This window comes from Lithobates pipiens, unplaced genomic scaffold (genome assembly GCF_037356315.1).
Source record: "Lithobates pipiens isolate NorthernLeopardFrog02 unplaced genomic scaffold, aLitPip1_a1.2 Scaffold_22, whole genome shotgun sequence".
NCBI classification, from domain to species: domain Eukaryota; kingdom Metazoa; phylum Chordata; class Amphibia; order Anura; family Ranidae; genus Lithobates; species Lithobates pipiens.
Window position 1 is genome coordinate 253656312 of NW_027507784.1, and position 24150 is coordinate 253680461.

The 24150-nt window shown below is 43.9% G+C and overlaps 1 protein-coding gene across 2 annotated transcripts in view; it reads left to right on the forward strand.

The window, feature by feature from the left end:
- The window catches only part of TMC5 (transmembrane channel like 5), a 319514-nt gene that overhangs the window by 276063 nt on the left and 19301 nt on the right, over positions 1-24150 (forward strand). For both annotated transcript variants that reach the window (XM_077448949.1, XM_077448948.1), the window contains one exon: positions 22394-22567. In XM_077448949.1, coding sequence (XP_077305075.1) covers positions 22394-22567 — 174 coding nt within the window. The remainder of the gene's footprint in view (positions 1-22393; positions 22568-24150) is intronic.

The window sequence follows — 24150 nt, forward strand, 5'->3', positions numbered from 1 at the left end:
GGAATATGGATATGATGGTAATCGAGGAAGGGGCAATTCGATACCATTACAGAATAGATTTATGCCTTTGGCATACGATGATGGAAATGGAAGGATGAATGAACCTGGACTCCCACCTCGTACTCTTCCCCCTCCCCCTTTTTTAAATCAGAGGGGGAGAGGAGGAAGAGGGGGAGGGACAACCCCAAGGGGGCATATTCCAACCATGCCCAATGGACAGAGAAACGTACCTATCCAACAGGGAGGTCCAATGGGGAGAGGAGGAGGGGATGCAGGGCAGGACGGAGGAAACAATCCAAGAAAAAGACTGAGGGACACTTAGACAATGGCATCTTCAATTTGAGCAAGGTGATATTGGATAAGAAGGAAATGAATATTCTGAATATGGGACTTAAATGTGCTCCACGACAGAGTATGAATAAATTTGATGTATACATTGATATACACAAATATATTCGCACTTTAAACATCAAGAAACATTTTTTGATGCACCCTAATACGCCGAAAGTAGGGATCAATAACCCTAATAGCCAAATGGATAGTGGACTGAGGAATCGGTCACTATTCAATCCGCAGCTGACTGCCAATCATTTTGTAGAGGTTTTTAAAAACTTGGTATTAAATGATTTAGAAAAACTCCCTGTAAGTAAGGGTGTGAACCCTAGATATATAAAGGAGGGGATTACATCCCTAGAAGAAAAGAATGAGATCATTATACGCCCGGCAGATAAGGGAGGGGGGGTGGTAATCCTCGATAGATTATTCTATCACAACCAGTTGGAGGAGCTGTTAGGGGACACCACCACCTACAAAAAATTAAACGTAGACCCTACAGATGAATATAAGAGCCAATTAGAGTTGTTGGTGGAGTGGGGGTATGGGAAGGGAGTACTTAATCTGAAAGAAAAGAAATACTTGGTCCCTAGCTCCTGCAGGATACCGGTAATTTATACTTTGCCCAAAATCCATAAGGATGTGACGGCTCCTCCACCTCGCCCTATTGTAAACGGGATAGGATCAGTCACGTCGAGATTGGGCGAATACTTGGACAGAGCACTCCAACCCAGTGTTAAAAACACAAGAGCGTATTTGAGGGATACAACAGATTTGTTAAAATCCCTCAATGAGATCTCTATCCCCTCTACCATGGAAGTGTATTTGGTTACGGCTGACGTGGCCAGCCTTTATACCATTATTCAACATCAAGATGCCCTACTGGCACTTAACTGGGCCATGAGCAGGAGGGAGGACATTCCACATTCCCGGAAGGTGTTTGTGGGCCAGGCATTAGATTTTTGCATGACCCACAGCTACTTCTGGTTTGATGGATCCTTTTTTGCCCAGAAGGTTGGCGTGGCAATGGGGGCTAAATATGCCCCCAGCCTCGCCAACTTATTCATGGCTGAGTGGGAGGATAGATATGTGTTTGGTATTGACTGTCCACAACTAATTTTTTATCGCAGATTCATAGATGACCTGTTTTTTATATGGGGGGGAACAGAGGCTTCAGTTTTACATTTCTTGGAAAGATTGAACTCCAACACGAATGATATTAAGTTGGAGTTCAATATTAGTTCCACTGCGGTAAACTTCCTTGATCTCCTGATAGAGAGAAAGGATGATAAATTGAGCACGACAGTGTACTTTAAGAACACAGATCGAAATAGCTATTTATCAACTAAGAGCGGACACCACCCATCCTGGATTAGAAATATCCCTAAGGGGCAATTTCTAAGGGTCCGTAGGAATTGTTCAACTAAAGAGGATTTTGTAGCCCAGTCCCAAATCTTGAAGGAGAGGTTTATACAGAAAGGGTACTCAGAAACCATCTTGGATGAAACTATTGGGATGGTTGCAAATATTCCAAGGGAAACCTGCCTGGAGGGGAGGAGAAAGGAAGGGGAGGGGTCACAACATCAACTAAGATTTCTGTCCAATTTCCATCATCAATTTAGGGAGGTAGAACAAATTTTTAGAACACACTGGCATATTCTGGGTAGGGATAAATATTTGGGAGGGGTGATACCCAAAACCCCGGGATTTATCTACAGACGGGCACCCAATATAGGGGATAGGGTTGTAAAAAAGGTTCTGGACCCCCCTAAACGAATCACCATCTCTGGTGACCTGAAAGGTTTCTATGCTTGCAGGAGGTGTATATGTTGTAGAACTGTCCATCAGATAAACAGGGGGATCACCTCAATAACCAACAGTGAGGGTGAATCATTTGAAATCAAGGAATTCATGACATGCAATATGTCTTATATTGTATACCTGTTATGGTGTCCTTGTAAATTACTATATGTAGGACGTACAAAGAGATTATTGAGAGTACGTATCTCAGAACATTTGACCAACATCCGAAAAGGCTACCAGTACCATAGTGTGTCACTACATTTCAAGGAACACCATCAACAAAATCCCGATTTACTACAGTTTTGTGGAATAGATCATGTCCATGCCTCCTGGAGAGGTTCAAATCGGGTAAGGGATCTGTCGCAGAGGGAGACCAAGTGGATCTTCTTGCTGAGGAGCCTCTATCCGAGAGGGATGAACATAGAGCTGGACCTTAACTGCTACATTAGTGATTTATAGGCAAGTAAGTATGGACAGTAACAATGTGGTCCTAATAGGGAGAATTAGTCCCTTCAGTAGAAACATCCTGTATGAGATGTTGGGGTTCAGTGATTTCTCAAGTTTTACAGATAGTTGGTAGCAATTCCGATATGGAAATGCATATGATGTCTACTATCTGAGGTAGTAAGCCCGAGAGGGAAATGTATAGGAGGTTACCAACCATTGATCTCTAAAATAAGTCTTCACATAAGTTTCTGATGGGGAAACCCTGAAATTATTATGATATTGCCAATTTCATCTCTGTTTAGGGTATTAGCATTGGGATCTCCTTCTATGCGATTTTAGATTTTTTAGAATATTTTGCATTTGGAGTTGTATTTATATGTTAAGTGCACCCGCAATATAGATGGTATCTTGGAGATATATTCACTTTTGCTTGAATTGAATTAGATTTGCATGTGTAATATCGCAATTTATATTTCTATCAGCCAGTTGAAGACGTATGATATCTATTATTGTAACCATTATTGTAAACGTTGGCGCATTGATGACACGGCGACAGAGTATGGCACCAGTCTATAGTTTTATATACACTGGTTTGCACCCTGTATTGTGGGGAGGGTTACTCAGGATTAGTTGACTTAATACAATGCGTCATACAGATGGACACCGTTTACGTATATGGAGAGATACTACTGATGGTTATTAACATCACTGGAGGTAGTACTTTAAGGATTCCACATTTTCTCAATGTTGGAATGCGGGGACATGGAACTCAAATACTAGATTATTGTGGAGATGGGGACACTTAGTCTCGATCCCGACGCATGCGAGATCTACTAGCATGAAGAGTTTGTTAAACATTGAGACCGGAGCGGAACCTATAAAGCATCGAATGCAATATCTAAGGTCGAATGTTTCGATACACGTGACAAATACCGACGCACGGACAGGAAACTGTAGCGAACTCTTAAATAGAATGTCTGGGGTGAAGCGCCGATTTTCGAGATGGAGGGGTCGAATGTTGTGATTTGTGATTTGGGCATGCGCAAATCGGGCGTTTGGCGTCGGCGCGTGTTTTGGACGTGAGTATACACTCCATTAATATGGGAGTGACAGAGGAAAAATTAAGGACGCTGATTCGACGATGGGGGAATATAAGGAGGGATGATGGACCAGATAGCCAATCCCATGATTAAGTCTGATGTGACGAAACATGTCGGGGGCGTGGCTATCTGGAGACTTTTGAGCTGACATACACGGAGCTGGGAAGGAGGCACAGGACTGAGAGGACTGTTTTATTTGACTTGAAGGCGCCCTTTTTCGAATAAACCCGCTGTGTGGGACCAGGCGGGACGTACGAGGAGGGGTGAGATCAAACGATACAGTATCGCATCTTATGAGTCCGCCGTGACCACCAATGCCCCGACGTATTCAGAGTAGTATTGTGGAGTGAAGTTGTGAAGCGAGTCTTTTTACTCTCTTGAAGTGATTTTGCATTTTTAAGTTCATGTGAGTGCATAAGGAGTGAGATTTTTTACACATTAAAGAGTGTTTGCAGTATTACACTATTGGGGTCTCCCTCTGTGATTTCTCTTTGAGGTATATATTTATACAATGAAGTGTATAAGTGGAGAAGTTCCAATCGGATGTGCTGGGGTCTGAATTCCATCTTGAGAGATCATTTGAAAGCCCTTGAGCCTCACACGAGAGTGTAAGGCTTAGCAGTCGGTGAGTGTTTTCACGAAGGGGGGAGTAGAAATCACGGTTGGTGTGGTGAAGGAGTCACTTGTAGAAAGGAATCTGAACACCGGATACTCTTCCTATGCATTTATAGAAAGACTTTCTGTAATCTGGATGCTTTTTTGAATATTGTGTGGTGGATGGACTATATTCACATTCATTTATATGTAGTTTTCACTATATGTGTAATCTAAATGTATATTTGGGTATTCACTGAGTGATTGATAGTTATATATTTTGTTATTGATTTTGACAATTTATGATTTTAGATAAGATCACTGAGGAGGTAAGGTTCTGTGCACTGAAAGGTACACAGTTTATAGCGCCACGTGCAACTAACTAATTAGTTTTTTGATAATTCATTATTATTTTTGTTTGCACCTATTTATATGTGAATGATTAGCAGACTGTACCTCAGTCCCTATACTGATAAAGGACTACTGCAGCAGAAGGGCAGCAGTCAGCAGTAGTGTACCTCAACCCTATATATTGTGGACCTATACCAGTCCTTAAGGAATAGCAGACTGTACCTCACTCAACCCTATGTACTGTAGTACCTTATACCTTACCAGTCCTTATAAGGACCTTTTTGTGGAACTAGTAGGTTGTGAATGATTAGCAGACTGTACCTCAGTCCCTATACTCATAAAGGACTACTGCATTAGAAAGGCAGCAGTCAGCAGTAGTGCACCTCAACCCTATATATTGTGGACCTATACCAGACCTTAAGGAATAGCAGACTGTACCTCACTCAACCCTATGTACTGTAGTACCCTATACCTTACCAGTCGTTATAAGGACCTTTTTGTGGAACTAGTAGGTCGTGAATGATTAGCAGACTGTACCTCAGTGTCACTGTAAAGGACTACTGCAGCAGAAGGGCAGCAGTCAGCAGTAGTGCACCTCAACCCTATATATTGTGGACCTATACCAGTCCTTAAGGAATAGCAGACTGTACCTCACTCAACCCTATGTACTGTAGTATCCTATACCTTACCAGTCCTTATAAGAACCTTTTTGTGGAACTAGTAGGTTGTGAATGATTAGCAGACTGTACCTCAGTCCCTATATTGATAAAGGACTACTGCAGCAGAAGGGCAGCAGTCAGCAGTAGTGCACCTCAACCCTATATATTGTGGACCTATACCAGTCCTTAAGGAATAGCAGACTGTACCTCACTCAACCCTATGTACTGTAGTACCCTATACCTTACCAGTCCTTATAAGGACCTTTGTGGAACTAGTAGGTTGTGAATGATTAGCAGACTGTACCTCAGTCCCTATACTCATAAAGGACTACTGCAGCAGAAGGGCAGCAGTCAAGTATAATATTCTTTCTATATTTGGAAGAAAGAATATTATACGTGTACAAGGCTATTACCATACCAGTCCTGAAAAGAACCTTTGTGGACCTAATAGTAACAGCTACTGATTAAACTGACTGTCCTTCACTGCCACCCACAGCTTCCTGCCTGTCCCTATTTAAACTCACAAAACACAGGCTGCTGGAACAATAACTTGAATAGCACTCAAAACTAATCCTGTACTACTTTACCATACCAGTCCTGAAAAGGACTTTTGTGGACCTAATAGTAACAGCTAATGATTAAACTGACTGTCCCTGCTGCACACAGAGCCCTGTCCCTCTCTCTACACTGACAAAAGACAGGCTGCTGCAACAATCACTAGCACAGCAGTGCCTCAAACCTATATCCTGTACTACACCTAACACCTATACCATGATACCAGTCCTTAAAAGAACTTTTGTGGACCTAATAGCTAGCGATTTGGGTCACTGAAGTCTCTCCCTGCTCCACACAGCAACCTCTCCCTATAGTGGCATACGAAAGAATGTAAAATGGCCGCCGGATCGGGTCTATTTATAAGTTAGGGGGAATGTCCAAGTGTCCATGTGCTGTAATGTCTCAATTGGCTGTCCTGTACCCCATGATGGATGTGTCATCATAGGTCAAAGTTATTTTACACAGTAAACACGGAAGTCCGCCGGGCGAACGGCGCCAATAGTCCGCCGATAAGGGGGATGGCGAACAGACGAAATTCACCGCGAAACGACCGCCGGGCGAACCGTTCGGCTATCCCTAGTGGCAAATACTGTGAATGTCTCATACCCCAGTTGGGGAAGAAAATTCTGGTGAGTGCAGCCACAATAGGAGCACCTTTCAAAGCTTAAATTAGATCAGCATTATCACATATATTTTTTCACCAGCACTAAGCACTTTATTGAACACTAATTACTCAATTTTTTTGGGACAAACTTTTTTAATGGACTTGCATTACATTTTTTATTTTGTATTGATAAATTTTGTTTCATTTATATTTATCACTTATTTTTATCTCCATTTGGGATTTATGTTCACTATTTTTGTTTGGTACACATATACATATATTTTCTTGCACATGTTTATGTACTAAGTCTGCTTGGATTAATTTTACATTTTGAATCAGTTTATATTTAAATATTTAATCATGGTTATATGAGACTACACCTATTAGATCATTTCACTTAATTGAGTCACTATGAGAGCTGGTTCACACAGGGGCAACACGACTTGCAACACGACTTTTGGAGGCAACTTGGACACGACTTGTCAACACGACTTTGGGCGACTTACAACACGACTTTAAGTCGCCCCAGGCCAGGCGACTTTTGCCATGGCCAATCAGAGAATGAGCTCTCAAGGAGGAACTCCACGCCAAATTAAAAAAAAAAAACGGTGTGGTTTCCCCCTCCGGGAGCATACCAGGCCCTTAGGTCTGGTATGGATTTTAAGGGGAACCCCCTACGCCGAAAAAACGGCGTGAGGATCTCCCCCAGATCCATACCAGACCCTTATCCGAGCACAAAGCCTGGCCGGTCAGGAAGGTGTGGGGACGAGCGAGCGCCCCCCCCCCCTCCTTGACCGTACCAGGCCATGTGCCCTCAACATGGGGGGGTTGGTGCTTTGGGAAAGGGGGGCGCCCTGTCCCCATGTTGATGAGGATAAGGGCCTCTTCCCAACAACCCTGGCCGTTGGTTGTCGGGGTCTGCGGGCGGGGGGCTTATCGGAATCCGGGAACCCCCTTTAATAAGGGGTCCCCCAGATCCCAGCCCCTCATCCTATGTGAATAAGTAAGGGGTACATCGTACCCCTACCCATTCACCTGCGGAAAAAATGTCAATAAAAAACACAACACAAGTTTTAAAAGTCCTTTATTAAGCAGCTCTTCATCCGACGTCAGGGGGGGTCTTCATCCGACGTCAGGGGGGTCTTCTGACGACTTCTCCGCTCTGTTCGGCCTTTTCTCCCGGTGTCCGGCCTAAGCAGCTCTGGGGGTCTTCTTCCGACGTCAGGGGGGGGTCTTCTGACCACTTCTCCGCCCTCTGTCCTCCTTCTCTCTTCTTTCTTCTTTCGATGTTGACCCGGCGCTGTCTTCCACTGTAATGGCTTGTGCGACGTGCACGGCGATGATGTCACACGGTGACCCCGCCCCTTTATGACATCACAGTCCCAGCCTGAAGAAGGGCAGAGGAGACCGGGCTCCTCCGCTAGTAAAAGAGCTGCAAGAAGACAGCGGAGGAGCCTGGGAGAAGACGCCGGAGAGCAGGAGAAGAGGCCGGACACCGGGAGAAGAGGCCGAACAGAGCGGAGAAGTCGTCAGAAGACCCCCTGATGTCGGATGAAGACCCCCCTGACGTCAGATGAAGAGCTGCTTAATAAAGGACTTTTAAAACTTGTGTTGTGTTTTTTATTGACATTTTTTCCCCAGGTGAATGGGAAGGGGTACGATGTACCCCTTACTCATTCACATAGGGTGGGGGGTCGGGATCTGGGGGCCCCCTTATTAAAGGGGGCTCCCGGATTCCGATTAGCCCCCCGCCCGCAGATCCTGACAACCAACGGCCAGGGTTGTCGGGAAGAGGCCCTTGTCCTCATCAACATGGGGACAAGGTGCTTTGGGGTGCGGGCCCCCCCTTCCCCAAAGCACCAACCCCCCCCATGTTGAGGGCACGCAGCCTGGTTCGGTCCAGGGCGGGCAGGCGCTCGCTCGTCCCCACCCCCTCCCTGACCGGCCAGGCTTCGTGCTTGGATAAGGGTCTGGTATGGATCGGGGGGCATAGGGGGTTCCCCTTAAAATCCATACCAGACCTAAGGGCCTGGTATGCTCACGGAGGGGGAACCCACGCCAATTTTTTAAAATAAATTTGGCATGGAGTTCCCTCTCGAGAGCTGATAATTCTGTGAGAGTCGCCTCAATATAGAAGGAGATCCGACTTGGAGGCGACTTCCATTGAAATCAATGGGTACCAGTCGCCTACAAGTCGGATACAAGTAGTACAGGAACCTTTTCTGAAGTTGGAACGACTTCAGTAGTGTGCATTAAGACGGCTCTCATTCACTTACATTGAATTTTACATGTAGCGTGACTTGAGGCGACTGGGGGCGACCTGAAGTCGGATCTGAGTAGCCCCTGTGTGAACCAGCTCTAACACATCACTAAGATTTATATAATTTTCAGTTAGGCGGCACTATATGAATCATACGAATGGCGCCACATCTACTTCACTTTATTTATAAAGCTGCTAGTAGTTTGCCAGGTCCTGGGCCTGCTGAAGAGAATAACCTTGAGCACCTGTTTAAATTGGTCTCTCAAGGACTGACCAATTATCGTCAGTGCAGGCTGAAAAACTCAACCTGCCAGAGAAACTTTTTTTTTTCATAGGAATTCCAACTTTTTATCTGTTGGATCCCTAAGCATTTGAGCATTGCCTGCCAGACAAGTCAAACTTTTATTCACAGAGGTTATAGCAGCGTCAATTCCTGGTATCACCACCTTTAGTGAATTTTTTCCTCCATAGAATAAAGTGTGAAAAACTTTTTAGGAGGGAAAAAATGCTTATCTGGGTGATCCCACTCAGATACAAAAACCTTTTCCAGCAATGAATGGACAGGAAAGGCATGTACACTTTGAGGAGGCTTTAGCAAACCCAAATACTCAGTTAAATGTACATAAATGTGGAGCAGACCATTCAGTAAGAAACTGCACCATCAATCTTATAGATTGTGAGGCTGATCCCCCCGCATTTGACCCCTTAGAAGAGGAGTCATAAGCCTCACCAACCTCCCCTGAGGGAATTCATCTTCTCCCGCCCCCAGTTCCTCAGTTTGAGGGTCCTGGGTAATGGAAGAGAACCTGTCGCATTTTGTCCCTCACTGGGATGCGATTAAAGCCCCTAATCTTTTTTCCAATCCTATCATGGCTGAGGAAAAATACCTCTTTAGTAATATAGACAGGAGCTGCAGTGTTGAAAACAGTTGCAAACATTTCATGGCCCCTATGCTCACTCTGACCAGCCACCCCCTCTCTTGTAGAGATGAGTAGGCTTTCAAGAGCTTGAGGAAGACCCTTTTAGCCCTTTTTTGGGGATTTTTCAACCTGCCCTTCTCACCATAGCCTGATTCACAAATGCAGAGGTACTACCAGAAGAAATCGCATCCACTGCTTAAGCAATAGTTCAGCAACTGCCGCTGCTATTAACGCTCAGCCTGATGCTTTTAGTAAATGTGCCAAGGGAAAGCCTGTGCCACCAACCTCTTACATGCCCCTTTTTGCTCTTGTGTCCCTCCGACATCTGCAGCAAGCAAAAATTGAGCTTTTAAATATACTCCAGCACTGGACATTGCTGCATGCCAACAGAGCCCCCCACCATTCAAAAGAGGGTTTTCCCCTTTGAGCGCGGGCCTCCGATCTGATAGGATCGGCGTGTTTGTGGGAGGGGGTGGCGAGGAGGAGACCTGTGACATGCTGCCGTGCAAGGGCTGTCAAAAAAAAACAGAGCAGCATGGCCAATCGTTTTGGCTTCCCCCTATCCAGGGAGAGGGGGAGAGCTTTGTCCAGGAGGGGGGTGTTTAGTGGAAGAAAACCCCCCCAATCTTACTGGAGATCTGAGCTGCTTGGCGGAGGGAAGCCCTCTGCTGGCAAAGTATAATTTTTGGGGAAAGCATGACAAGGCACATGCTCTATACAGCCCCCAGTGGTGACTCTTAAGCTTGACAACATTTACTTTTTTAAAGGAGACATTTCATAAGAAAATTAAAAAGTTCTTTAGAAACCTCCACTTATCTTTCCCGCCGCAGGGATTTCTGTGGTAAAACCAACAGACCCAATCTTCACCCCTCACGGTGGGCTCCGTTACAAGACCTTCACAAACTGGGGTCCCTTGGGGAACCTGCACTCCTGGACCTGTAAAGCACCCCACCAGTAAAAACGTTATGGCTGAAAACACCAAAGCACTGGATCCCAGGGTCCAGCTCTCTAAAAAGAGAAGCGTTATGGGCTAAACCTCATTTCTTCCGCCACAAGGCCCAGGTACAATTCACTTCGGCCTGAAAAGACACTTTGAATGGATCCGGCTGCATAGCTAGGATTGCTCTAGTGGAGCACAGAACATCTTTACTCGTGACCAACACCTTAGACACTGGTGAAAAAACTGAGCTACTCCCAGTAGTTGCAGGGGTTATATAGGGAGGCAACTTCCTGTTTAGGGTGTGCCAGTGTCCATCACCCTGAAGGTGGCCTTTAACCCACATAGTAATTAATATGACTCTGTGTCCCATGATGTACAATTAAGAAAAATGAATGAGGGAGTTGCCTATTTCGCCTTTCCTCATCCGAACTGTCATCAAATCTACACCCACTCCTAAAGGAGACATCCTTTGCTGCTGGCAGTAGGGACAGAACCTCTACAAAATCCCCCTTCCATATTTTTTCTTTCAAAACGCTGGAGGAGGAGATGGGGCTCTCCTCTTCTGCCCGGTCTGTCTGTGCAAACCGCCCTCCAAGCTGGGCACACTCACGCTGCCTCCCGACTCTCATGGCTCCGTCTCCTCATTCTGGCTTCTTCCCGACGGTTTGCTCCTCTTCATGCGCAGAGTCTCCTGGGCTAGTAAGACCGCATCAGGTGCACCACTGCCCGCAAAGCTACCGGGCTCCTCAGCTGTCCCTAGGCCTGGTCCAAGCCAGGTCCAAGCAGCTCCTCAGCCAAGCCTCTCCACCACTGCTCTCTGCTTTCTGAATAAGCTGTCTCAACAGCGACTCCATCATGAGGCCCACTGCTCAGTGCTGCTCAGCTACTTGCTAGAAGGTCCGAAGAGGACCATTTCCGGTTCTGTCCCCCTTTTAACAACTCCCTGCCTGTTCTAGAACCTTCCAGGTGTTTCCATTGGCCATACCTGACTCACCTGTGAAATCTGCAATCTTCTTATAGGGGCAGCGTACCCACCAACCCCTTGCCCTCTACCTGTAAATGAAATGAGGGGAAAAGGGGGGCACAGCCACGGCCTATTAAGGAGGGCCCAAAAGGTTGTGCCTTCCTTTTACATTCGTCACCTATCTTTCTCCATATACAGTATTTATAAAGGCTCTTAAATTAACCATATTTCATAATAAAGATATCCACATTTTGCTTTATGTCTTGAGCTTTAGGAACAGTTATGAATAATCTTCCTTAGAAGTGCTTTTCAAAATCAGCTGCACATAGACTTGTTGCACTAGGCAGAGTGTTTACATTTCACAATGAACTTAAAGTGGTTGTAAAGTCAGAAGGTGTGCAGCAGCCCCTCTCAGCCCCCCTAATACTTACCTGAGACCATCTCTATACAGCAATGTTGCAGCAGTGTCTCTCCTTCTGATTGGCTGAGACAGCAGCATGGCACCATTGGCTTCAGATGCTGTCAATCAAATTCAGTGAGCCAATCAGGAGAGAGAGGGGGCTGGGCCAGGCCACTGCTCCATGTCTAAATTGACACAAGGAGCTGCAGCCTTGGCTCGGGTGCCCCATAGCAAGCTGCTTGCTGTGGGGGCATTCAGTAGAAGGGAGGGGCCAGGAGCAAGGGACCCAAGAAGAGGAAGATCCAGGCCACTCTGTGTAAAACCACTGCACAGAGCAGGTAAGTATAACATGTTTATTATTTTTAACCCAAAAAAAATTGACTTTACAAACACTTTATGGATTCTTCAAAAAACTTTTTATAACTTTGTAGACAATATTGTTACTTAAACTAAAGTGAATGTAAACAGAGGATTTGTTTCTCACTTTGTTTGGCAATGTGCCTTATCGTTTTTCTTAAGCAAATCGTGAATCTGTTGCAAAGATTATTACCTGGAGATCCTGCAAGTAACAGAAATTCCTGTTCCAGCCTGACAACACTAAGCCACTGCTGTCAGGTCACCATGAGGCGAGATGACAGGTGCACACCGTAGGATCAGGAGTGCACCGCAAGGTTGTGGACCCTACGGCTGACTGCTGCAGATGGGGGACAGATCCCACTGGGGTTAGAGCGTAAGATTCCCTGGGGCGCGGAGTCTAAGAGCCAGCAGGTTTTCACCAGCGCCTCTGGTGGTGAGGATGGACTTCGCTGCAACTGGCTCCAGGTCGCGACCCCCAGCGTCCCCCAGCTCACACCCACAGTAGGCAACAGGAGGATAGAGTTGGTGAAGGACAAAGCCAAGGTCGGGGCCACAAGCAGACAAGAATAGTCGGGAACACGCCAAAAGGTCAGGATCACAGGCAAACAGGGATAGTCAAAACACGCCAAAGTCCGTAACGGAAACCAGTAGAAGAGCACACGGCAGGAAACAGGAAACTAACACACAAAGGAATACACAATGGTTGATCAGCCCTGATGGCCTGCAGTGCACAGGTTAATATAGGGCTCCCTGATAGGGCCTGGGGTGGAGCCAAGCTTAGAAGAGAGGTGATAAAAACCACCAGGTGGAAGTGGCTGGCTTCTTAGTCTAAAGACATGAGGGGAGGTAAGCAAACACAGGAAGATCACTGCATAACCATGACAGTACCCTCCCTCTTACGAGGCCTCCCCCTCCCCCGCCTGGGTCCAGGCTTAAAGGGGAACTCCAGATGGAACCTCCTTAACAGACAGGGAGCAAAGACCTCAGATGCAGTGATCCAAGACCTCTCCTCAGGACCCAACCCTTTCCAAAGTACGAGGTATTGAAGAATGCCTTTACGGAGCCGGGAATCCAAAACTTGACTAACCTCGTATTTTAGATTATCCTCAGAGACCGAAACAGAGGTAGGGAGAGGACGAGAGGACTTGAGGACTAAAGGCTTTTTAGGAATGGGTAAGGGCATGAGAAGATCAGGAGTCTGAGCAGGGACCCCCACACCCTTAAAGATGAGCTGGGCATCCATAACAGGACCATCAGACTGGGCAGAGGTCAGTGGATCCCTGAGGTCATGTTGGTTAGAAAGTGACATGTCACAAGAGTCAAGCTGCGTAGCTGCAACACAAACAGAATGCAGAGAACCCTGAGAAAAAGATTGAAAACCCCTCCTGGCCGAATGAGGTATTCTATCCATAGGATGGATTGAGCCTCTTAAACGGGTTTGAACGGACATAGTAGCAGTAGGGTGAGGCCAGGTCACCGAAGGTGTTAAACAAGAAGCAGGAAGCTCATTGGGCATGGGCTGGACTTGCATAACTGGTGCAGAGGTCGACTGAAAAGTATTGTCAGGTGTAGCGACCATCTCGATCGCATCACAGGGCATAGCAACTGTGGAACTTGCAGACAAGTTAGTCTGGCTGTGCGTCCAAGGGAAATTAGGGACAGGCAAAGGTAAATGGTTATGCGAACTGAAGTGAATGATCGACTCAGGTTCATAGGTGGGCCCCTCATCCAGAGTACCACATGACCTAGAGAGTGCATCAGTCCGACTATTGCAGGACGCATCCCAGAGATCGCTATATACAGCGGGAAAAGCAGAAGATACTGAGATGGTGGTAACAGGAAATTTCTCCTTTGGGGTACCCTTGAGTAGGCAGGAAGAGGAACAGGAGGAACCCCCAAGCCAGGATCTGACCGGCAGACCAGTCAACGTGTGGAGAATGGAGCCGTAACCAAGGAAGACCTAATATGATAGGAGATGAAGCCTTAGGTAAGACAAGGAAGGATATCCACTCCTGGTGGAGTGTCCCTACTGACATCTTAACAGGAAGAGTCTGGAAGCGGATAGGGCCCCCTGGGAGAACAGTGCCATCAATCGCCAAGACCACCAATGGCGTTGTAAGGGGCAAAAGGGTAAGTCTCATGGAGGATGCAGTTTCCCAATCCATGAAATTGGCAGCGGCTCCGGAATCCAGATGTGCTGAGACCGAACGAGAGGAAGCACCGACATGAAACAACACAGAAAGGAGAAGATGAGAAGGTGAAGGTGATATTTCAGGGTCTAATACGCCACCTTCCAGATGTATTAGCCCTGAGCGTTTTTCTGGACGAAGAGAACAAGTGTCACGTAAATGACCTTTGGCCCCACAATAGAGGCATAGGCCCAGAGTTCTGCGCCTAGCGCATTCTTCAGGAGATAACTTAGTCCAGCCCAACTGCATAGGTTCCTCGGTAGGCAGGGGGTGCTCCTCGGATCGAAGAGAAGGGACTGGGGACTCAGGCTGCCTAAAGAATGGGGAGTGCTGGCGTCTTTTTTCCAGGGCCCTCTCCTGAAAGCGAATATTGATCTGGCTACACAAGGTGAAGACACTGTCCAGATAAGCAGGAAGGGATCTTCCTGCTAATTCATCCTTCACTCTATCAGAGAGGCCATGTAAAAAGGTTGCAACTAGGGCCTCATTATTCCAGCTCAATTCAGCTGAGAGGATACGGAACTGAAGAGCATACTGTCCCACAGACGCGGATTCTTGACTGAGACGTAAAAGAGAGCTAGCCGCTGAGGAGACACGACCCGGTTCCTCGAAGATATTCCGAAAAAGTTTCAAGAAATCAGACAGGCTAGAAACCACTGGATCATTCAGTTCCCACAGAGGGGCGGCCCAAGCTAACGTCTCGCCGGACAGGAGGGATATGATATATGCGACTTTTGCCCGATCGGACAGGAAGTTTTGGGGCTGAAGTTCAAAATGAATAGTGCACTGGCTAAGGAACCCCCTGCAAGCCTTGGGGTCCCCAGAGAAACGGACCAGAGCTGGTAGTTGTAATGAATGTGTGGCTGCGACTGATGCGATAGGTGCATCGGCAGATAGCGGTTGAGTTTGTTGAACCGGGGGTCCTAATGAGGCCTAAACCTGTTCAACACGGGATGCCAAATCCTGAAGGAATTGCATCACCTGGGTCTGATGCGATTCTTGGGTCTAAAGTCACCGAACTAAGCTCTGCAATGGATCATCTGCAGGAAGCGGCACGTCAGCCGGGTCCATGGCTGATCAAACTGTCTGGTCACCTTGAGGCGAGGTGACAGGTGCACACGGTAGGGATTAGGAGTGCACCGCAAGGTTGTGGACCCTACGGCTGACTGCTGCAGACGGGGGACAGATCCCACTGGGGTTAGAGCGTAAGATTCCCTGGGGCGCGGAGTCTAAGAGCCAGCAGGTTTTCACCAGCGCCTCTGGTGGTGAGGATGGACTTGGCTGCAACTGGCTCCAGGTTGCGACCCCCAGGTTCCCACCAGCTCACACCCACAGTAGGCAACAGGAGGATAGGGTTGGTGAAGGACAAAGCCAAGGTCGGGGCCACAAGCAGACAAGAATAGTCGGGAACACGCCAAAAGGTCAGGATCACAGGCAAACAGGGATAGTCAAAACACGCCAAAGTCCGTAACAGGAACCAGTAGAAGAGCACACGACAGGAAACAGGAAACTAACACACAAAGGAATACACAATGGTTGATCAGCCCTGATGGCCTGCAGTGCACAGGTTAATATAGGGCTCCCTGATAGGGCCTGGGGTGGAGCCAAGCTTAGAGGAGAGGTTATAAAAACCACCAGGTGGAAGTGGCTGGCTTCTTAGTCTAAAGACATGAGGGGAGGTAAGCAAACACAGGAAGATCACTGCATAACCATGACAACTGCATTGCAACTATCAGTCCGCTGTGTGCACTACTTCAGTTGGCCGTTGGGCTGCTAATTAAGCTCACTAATTAAAGCTATAGATGGTTTGAAAAGGAACCATCTATCTCTCACTGCTCCAGTCTGAGAGCACTTGGGCTTTCACACTATGGCTGCAGGGGAGGCATTTTTCAGGCGCTTTACCAGTGGCGGCCCGTCCATAGGGGGCGCCCGGGTGCCGCCCCCCCTTCTGTGTAGTCACAAAAAAAAAAAAAAGTTTAAAACTGCTCCTTTAAAAAAAAAAAAGTTCTTTAAGGAAGTGCACTGTGTTCGAGCGCCGGACACAGTGCACTATGGGAACCGCCACATCAATGCAATCATGAGATTGCAGACGTGGCGCTTCATTTGCGGGCGTTTAGCCCGCCTTGGGGCGCTTTCTGAAGCGCTGAGTAGTTTCCGCCCAGCGCTGTAGTATGTATTACTACGCTGGGCAGTTTGATTGACATCTGACTGATGTCACTTCCTGTCTTCTCTCTCCCATTGCACCCAAGAGAGGAAACAGGAAGTAAGAGGAGTAGAGCACACCGCAGGAGAGGAGCGGAGGACACCGGAGAGGAGCACACAGTCATCAAGGTAAGTGCTGATGCTCCCATGGAGAAGGGGGGTAGAGGGGGACGGTTTAGGTGGAACTGGCTAGCTGTTGCTGGGCAAGGAAAATGCCAAAAGCTTATCACTAAGCACCGGTAATTGGAAGGGTAGAGTGGCTGCAGGCAAGGGAAAACTTATCTTGCATGCAACAGGAGTACCAAGCAGGGGCCTGGCCAGGGTGGGAAAAAGTCTGAACTGCTATAGCGGAGTTGTGCAGTGGATCTGACATGTCTTCTAATATACTGTGTATACAACCAGGGCTCCCAGCACTGCGTCCTACTGTCATCCTCCACAGGTCAGTGTTCTCCCTCTCACCTCTCACCCTCTCTCTCTCTCTCTCTCTCTCTCTCTCTCTGTCTATCTGTCTGTCTGTCTGTCTGTTTATCTATCTATCTATCTATCTATCTATCTATCTATCTATCTATCTATCTATCTCTGTGTATATCTATCTATCTGTCTGTATATCTATCTGTCTATCTGTCTGTATATCTATCTATCTATCTGTATGTATATATATATATCTATCTGTATGTATATCTATCTATCTGTATATCTATCTATCTCTATGTATATCTATCTATCTATCTGTCTGTATATCTATCTGTCTGTCTATCTATCTATCTATCTATCTATCTATCTATCTATCTATCTATCTATCTATCTATCTATCTATCTGTCTGTATAGCTATCTATCTGTATGTATATATATATATATCTATCTATCTGTATGTATATCTATCTATCTGTATATCTATCTTTCTGTCTGTCTATCTATCTATCTATCTATCTATCTATCTGTATATATATATATATATATATATATATATCTGTATGTATATCTATCTATCTGTCTGTCTATCTATCTATCTATCTGTCTGTATATCTATCTGTATATCTATCTATCTATCTGTCTGTATATCTATCTATCTGTATGTATATCTATCTATCTATCTGTATGTATATCTATCTATCTATCTGTATATCTATCTATCTATCTGTCTGTATATCTATCTATCTGTATGTATATCTATCTATCTATCTATCTGTCTGTATATCTATCTATCTGTATGTATATCTATCTATCTGTCTGTCTGTATATCTATCTATCTATCTATCTATCTATCTATCTATCTATCTATCTATCTATCTATCTATCTATCTATCTGTATGTATGTATATCTATCTATCTGTCTGTATATCTATCTATATTCAAATACCACAATTTTCCTACACTTCGCGCCGCCTAGCTAGATGTAAAAAAATTAACAAGCGCTCACATCTAAAACTGTATGTGTGCGTTTTCTGGAGGATGTGGAATTATGTTCCTATTTCGCAGCTGTTTTAATTAGGTTCTATACGCTGATACAACCTTATCACTATTGTATAAAGAAAACTCTGAAAAAATGGTTCAACTCCTACAAAAGGTGAGTTAATCCATCAAGAAAGAGTTAAAAACAGCGCGTATTATTTCTAAATACAGACAGTAACAATAATAAGCATTCACATAGTTTAAAAATCTCCTCAAAATATTCAAACCAAAAAAATGCTAAATGATTTCCAAGCTCAATGTTTTATATTGTGTCCATTTAAACCAATGTCCAGCTGAAAATTAGTGCTTGGTAACGGAGATATCGATCTCACAATTATTCAACATAGTTCATTGGAAATTATATATAGTCTTATATTGCACTATTGCCCGACATGCACCTCCACACGTGCATACATGTAAAACACTGCCCGAGATTGTTGCCAGTAAAGAGATAGTCCCCCTTAGGTATTACTCTTACCAGACGTTGGCTGGTTTCTCGCAGTTAATAAAGAAATCCTCATAGGCGAAAGATGCAGGCGTCTTCCTTTCTTCCTTCATATACTCCTCCACTCAATCTCCGTCGAAGGTATAATTAGAAAGAAAAGTGCATATAGCGTAATTCCGTAAAACCAATGAATGCTTTATTAGATTTAAAAACCCACAAACATTGCACTCACAAACGTAAAGAGATTTCAAGCATAAATTCAATATGCAGATTGGCAGCTAGGGTCAGGTAGAGATAGCTAGGCTAAACGATGGTCCTACCGCCCTCAGCGACAGATCACTCAGCTGATATTCCTCGGCTTAGCGCTTCTCCCCTTCTTACTCCTGACACTCCTGCTGTGTTCAACCTCATATGGTTCCACACTGACGCGTTTCGTCTTACTGACATCATCTGAGGGACCCTCAGATGATGTCAGTAAGACGAAACGCGTCAGTGTGGAACCATATGAGGTTGAACACAGCAGGAGTGTCAGGAGTAAGAAGGGGAGAAGCGCTAAGCCGAGGAATATCAGCTGAGTGATCTGTCGCTGAGGGCGGTAGGACCATCGTTTAGCCTAGCTATCTCTACCTGACCCTAGCTGCCAATCTGCATATTGAATTTATGCTTGAAATCTCTTTACGTTTGTGAGTGCAATGTTTGTGGGTTTTTAAATCTAATAAAGCATTCATTGGTTTTACGGAATTACGCTATATGCACTTTTCTTTCTAATTATACCTTCGACGGAGATTGAGTGGAGGAGTATATGAAGGAAGAAAGGAAGACGCCTGCATCTTTCGCCTATGAGGATTTCTTTATTAACTGCGAGAAACCAGCCAACGTCTGGTAAGAGTAATACCTAAGGGGGACTATCTCTTTACTGGCAACAATCTCGGGCAGTGTTTTACATGTATGCACGTGTGGAGGTGCATGTCGGGCAATAGTGCAATATAAGACTATATATAATTTCCAATGAACTATGTTGAATAATTGTGAGATCGATATCTCCGTTACCAAGCACTAATTTTCAGCTGGACATTGGTTTAAATGGACACAATATAAAACATTGAGCTTGGAAATCATTTAGCATTTTTTTGGTTTGAATATTTTGAGGAGATTTTTAAACTATGTGAATGCTTATTATTGTTACTGTCTGTATTTAGAAATAATACGCGCTGTTTTTAACTCTTTCTTGATGGATTAACTCACCTTTTGTAGGAGTTGAACCATTTTTTCAGAGTTTTCTTTATACAATATCTATCTATATGTCTGTATATCTATCTATCTATCTGTATGTATATCTATATCTATCTATCTATCTATCTATCTATCTATCTATCTATCTATCTATCTATCTATCTATCTATCTATCTATCTATCTGTCTATCTGTCTGTCTGTCTGTCTGTCTGTCTGTCTGTCTGTATATCTATCTGTCTGTCTATCTATCTATCTATCTATCTATCTATCTATCTATCTATCTATCTATCTATCTATCTATCTATCTGTCTGTATATCTATCTATCTATCTATCTGTCTGTATATCTATCTGTCTGTATATCTATCTATCTGTCTGTATATCTATCTATCTGTCTGTATATCTATCTATCTGTATATATATCTATCTATCTGTATGTATATCTATCTATCTATCTATCTATCTATCTATCTGTATGTATATCTATCTATCTATCTATCTGTATGTCTATCTATCTATCTATCTATCTATCTATCTATCTATCTATCTATCTATCTATCTATCTATCTATCTATCTGTCTGTCTGTCTGTCTGTCTGTCTGTATATCTATCTATCTATCTATCTATCTGTCTGTCTGTCTGTCTGTCTGTCTGTCTGTCTGTCTGTATATCTATCTATCTGTATGTATATCTATCTATCTGTATGTATATCTATCTATCTGTATGTATATCTATCTATATGTATATATATCTATCTGTCTGTCTATCTATATGTATATCTATCTGTCTGTCTATCTGTATGTCTATCTATCTATCTATCTGTCTATCTATCTCTCTATCTCTCTACCTATCTCTCTATCTACCTATCTATCTGTATATCTATCTATCTCTATGTATATCTATCTGTCCATCCGTCCGTCTGTCTGTATATCTATCTATGTATATCTATTTATCTGTTTAACTGCATATCTATCTACCTGTCTGTATGTCTATCTTATGTATATCTGTCTATTTGTCTATCTGTCTGTCCTATCCAATCTATCCCTCTGTCTATAGGCCCAAGTGACGTTGGGGGGGGGGTTGGTTGTGGGTTTTTTGCGCCCCCCTAAAAAAATGGAGCACCAGCCGCCACTGCGCTTTACTGGCGCTATTTTTAGCCCTTTAGCGCCTGGAAAATGCCTCCAGTGTGAAAGGGGTCTAAGGGATCTTTTAGTACAGGCTATGTATAAAAGGTCACAAGAACATGTCGGACCAACTACACATTCACCTTAACAAATAATGAATTGTTTTATGTCAGAACGTCATTATTTTCATATTCCTTCTAAAGATGAAATTTTGCTACTGAACAAAGACCTCAGTTTTTTTTAATCTGATTTCAAACTGATTTCTTTTACATTATTTTAAGTCCATCTCCAGGCAAAACCTAACCCTCTCCCCCAACCCATTCAGCAAGGTTTTTTATCTTTTTGTTAAATACCTTCTGGAGCATGTTATACTCCCCTAAATTCATAATCCATGTCCCTTACTGGTGCTGTTTCCAGGTCCTGGGGACTTGTAATCCAGTGCCACAGATGTGCCTACACCAGCTTGTCCCTGAAGGACCCCTTCCACTGAACTCACCGCCTGCACACACTCTTCTGGATCCTGAGAGACCATGAGCCTGGACAGCCAATAGGAAGTGTCCATGTCTCACTGGCAGTGATGTGGGCACCTGAAGGACTCCACCTCCTGTACAAGTAAGAAGGAGGAAACTTGGTATTGGAATGTCACATGATTGTGGATTTAGGCGAGTAAAGGGCATTTAGGTTTTTTTTATCATTTTTTATACCAGTAATTAGTTGGAAGGGAAAGGATTCCCAAAGACTAGACTTACTCAAAAGCCTCCTGTTGTAAAATAGTCCCATTAAGACCCCTTACAAGCAGGTTTAGGGAACATCATTATAGAACTTGACAAAGGGGAAGAGTCCCAAAATGCCTGGCCTATAGCAACAAGGTGACCTCAGGACGTGGATGCTACCTGTTTTCTGAGGGTACTGCAAAGCACAGAGAATGCTGCATGGTACCAATATGACATGGGGCCTGTGCTGCTGTGTTTAGAGACAGTGTTCTATACTATTTGATATTTAGCCTTGCCACTGGCTACGGATGTTGTGCATGCAGCTTTGGGCCAATTGCAAGCAACTTTTCCACATCTCCTTGTGAATGTAATATGTTTTTTTTTTTTTTACCATTATTAAATGTAAATGTGTTAATGCACTAAGTCTGTGTGCTCTTCCTTTTTTTCTTTTCTACCAGGTAGGTAGCCCAGCAGCCAACTGAAGCTTGCTTGTCAGGCCGACAACAATACTGCTAAGCAGTGGTTTGGTTTAGCCAGCCTTCGACAGGAACTGCTGTTGCATTTTAGGATCTGCAAATTAAAAAATATTTGCTTAAAAAAAAACTGTATATAGTGAAACATTATGCCAAACATACAAAAAAATAGATTCAGGTTATACTTTCATCAGTTAAATTAGTCAACAGTAGAAGCCACTCAATTTTTGTAATGGTAAACATGGCTATCCTTTGTTTTGTTCTGTTTCTTTTAGACGGATTCCTTCTGAGACATGTGGCCCCTTCCGGAATCTGTCCACTCCTTATGAATCTATTGATGCCTGGATAGATCAGATAAACGATTTTGATAATGCCAAATGGGTAGTGTGGATTTATCACAACCTAATTCAAAGTGTTCTCTTCTTCTACATCCTCACCCTGTTAGTTCTGTAAGTATACATTTCTGGTTGAACCCCAATACCGCTTTTTTTTATCGCTCGCACCTAAACTGTATAAAAAACAACTAAAAAACAACAACAATTTAACATAACCCAGTTTACCAGTCCTCAGATTAGGCAGCTGCATTTGTTTGCTTTTTTTTTCAGTTTTTCCTCTTTTAATTTCTCCTGTTATTCCTATGAATAACATAGTGCATGTCACTGGGTGGCTATGGTCACCCCTCCACTTTTGCTATGGAGGGGGCCTAAACCCTGTATAAGAAAAACACCAAAAATAATTTAATATAATCTAGTTTACCAGTCCTCAGATGAGGTAGCTGTATTTATTCTTTTTTTCCCTTTTCTTTTCACCTTTAAGGAGGAAGCCATGGTGGTCACCCAGGCCGGACTGCAAACATGTCTGCCTTTGTTCATCTTAATTATATATAGGGGTAATAGGATATGTAGTTTACACAAGAAATACATGTTTTTGTTTCAGAAGAAGTAGCAAGCATTTCTGGCAAGATCAGTAAGTATTTTCTGTACTTGCTAAAAATGTTCTTAGCCTGAAAAAAAAGAAAGCAATGCAGCCAATACATTCAAGGACTGACAGCTAGGCCATACACTAATAGAGTTTTGTTTGAATATTTTCATTCTAAGAATGTTTACTCGATTTTCTATTTGTTAGTGGGGTTAAAGCAAAGTTCGTTTTTGACCACAATGACAAGCAAATTCGAAGGAGCAGGATACTCATTTTTTTTTTAATGAACCAATTTCAAACAGTGTTTGTGATTTTTGTTTGGGAAACTCCATTCATTCCTAAATCGAATGTTAAAAGCAAATAACATTTTGAAGTACTTTCGAACAAAATAAAGTCATCAAATTTTTGTATGATTGTTCATTCAAATTTCCACTAGTGTGTGGCTAGCTTAACTCTCTAGTTGCTTTCTTATTTTAACATACATTGGCAATGATTTCTAGCTGTGACAGAAATTCCCCTGCCTTTTTTATTTTCACATAGCAACACAAAAGTATACCTCCAGTATTTTTGCAAAGAACTAGTCCCTTTCTGTCTTTATGACTGACGTTTATTAAAGAAATTAAGTTAATTCATACCCCAATTAATACAGAAAAACCTTAGATTGCGATCATAATTTGTTTCCGAAAGCATGCCTGTAATCCAAAGCACTTGTATATCAAAGCAAATTTCCCCATAAGAAATAATGGGAACTCAAATGATTCATTCCACAATCATTTATTCATAAGTACCTTCAGTTTATAGTCCATATAAAAAAAGTATAGCAATGTGATAGGTTGTGTAACCATAAAATGTCCATCCACAAATTGCAGCCTCCACAAGGGGATTAGAAGCAAAACAGCTATGAAGTAAAAAAGAGAAGAGAGGGGCCTCTAGGTGTAGCAATATGGTTACACTAAATTAAGATACAACATTTAGCAACTCACATGGTTGATGATTTAAAACAGGCACATCTAAGTATGCAGGAGTCTGGGGTAAAGCGGTCTACATAGACCATCCCCCACACCGCCGACTCTCACCGCTGTGAGTCTGCAATCATGACCGGGAAGACTATCCT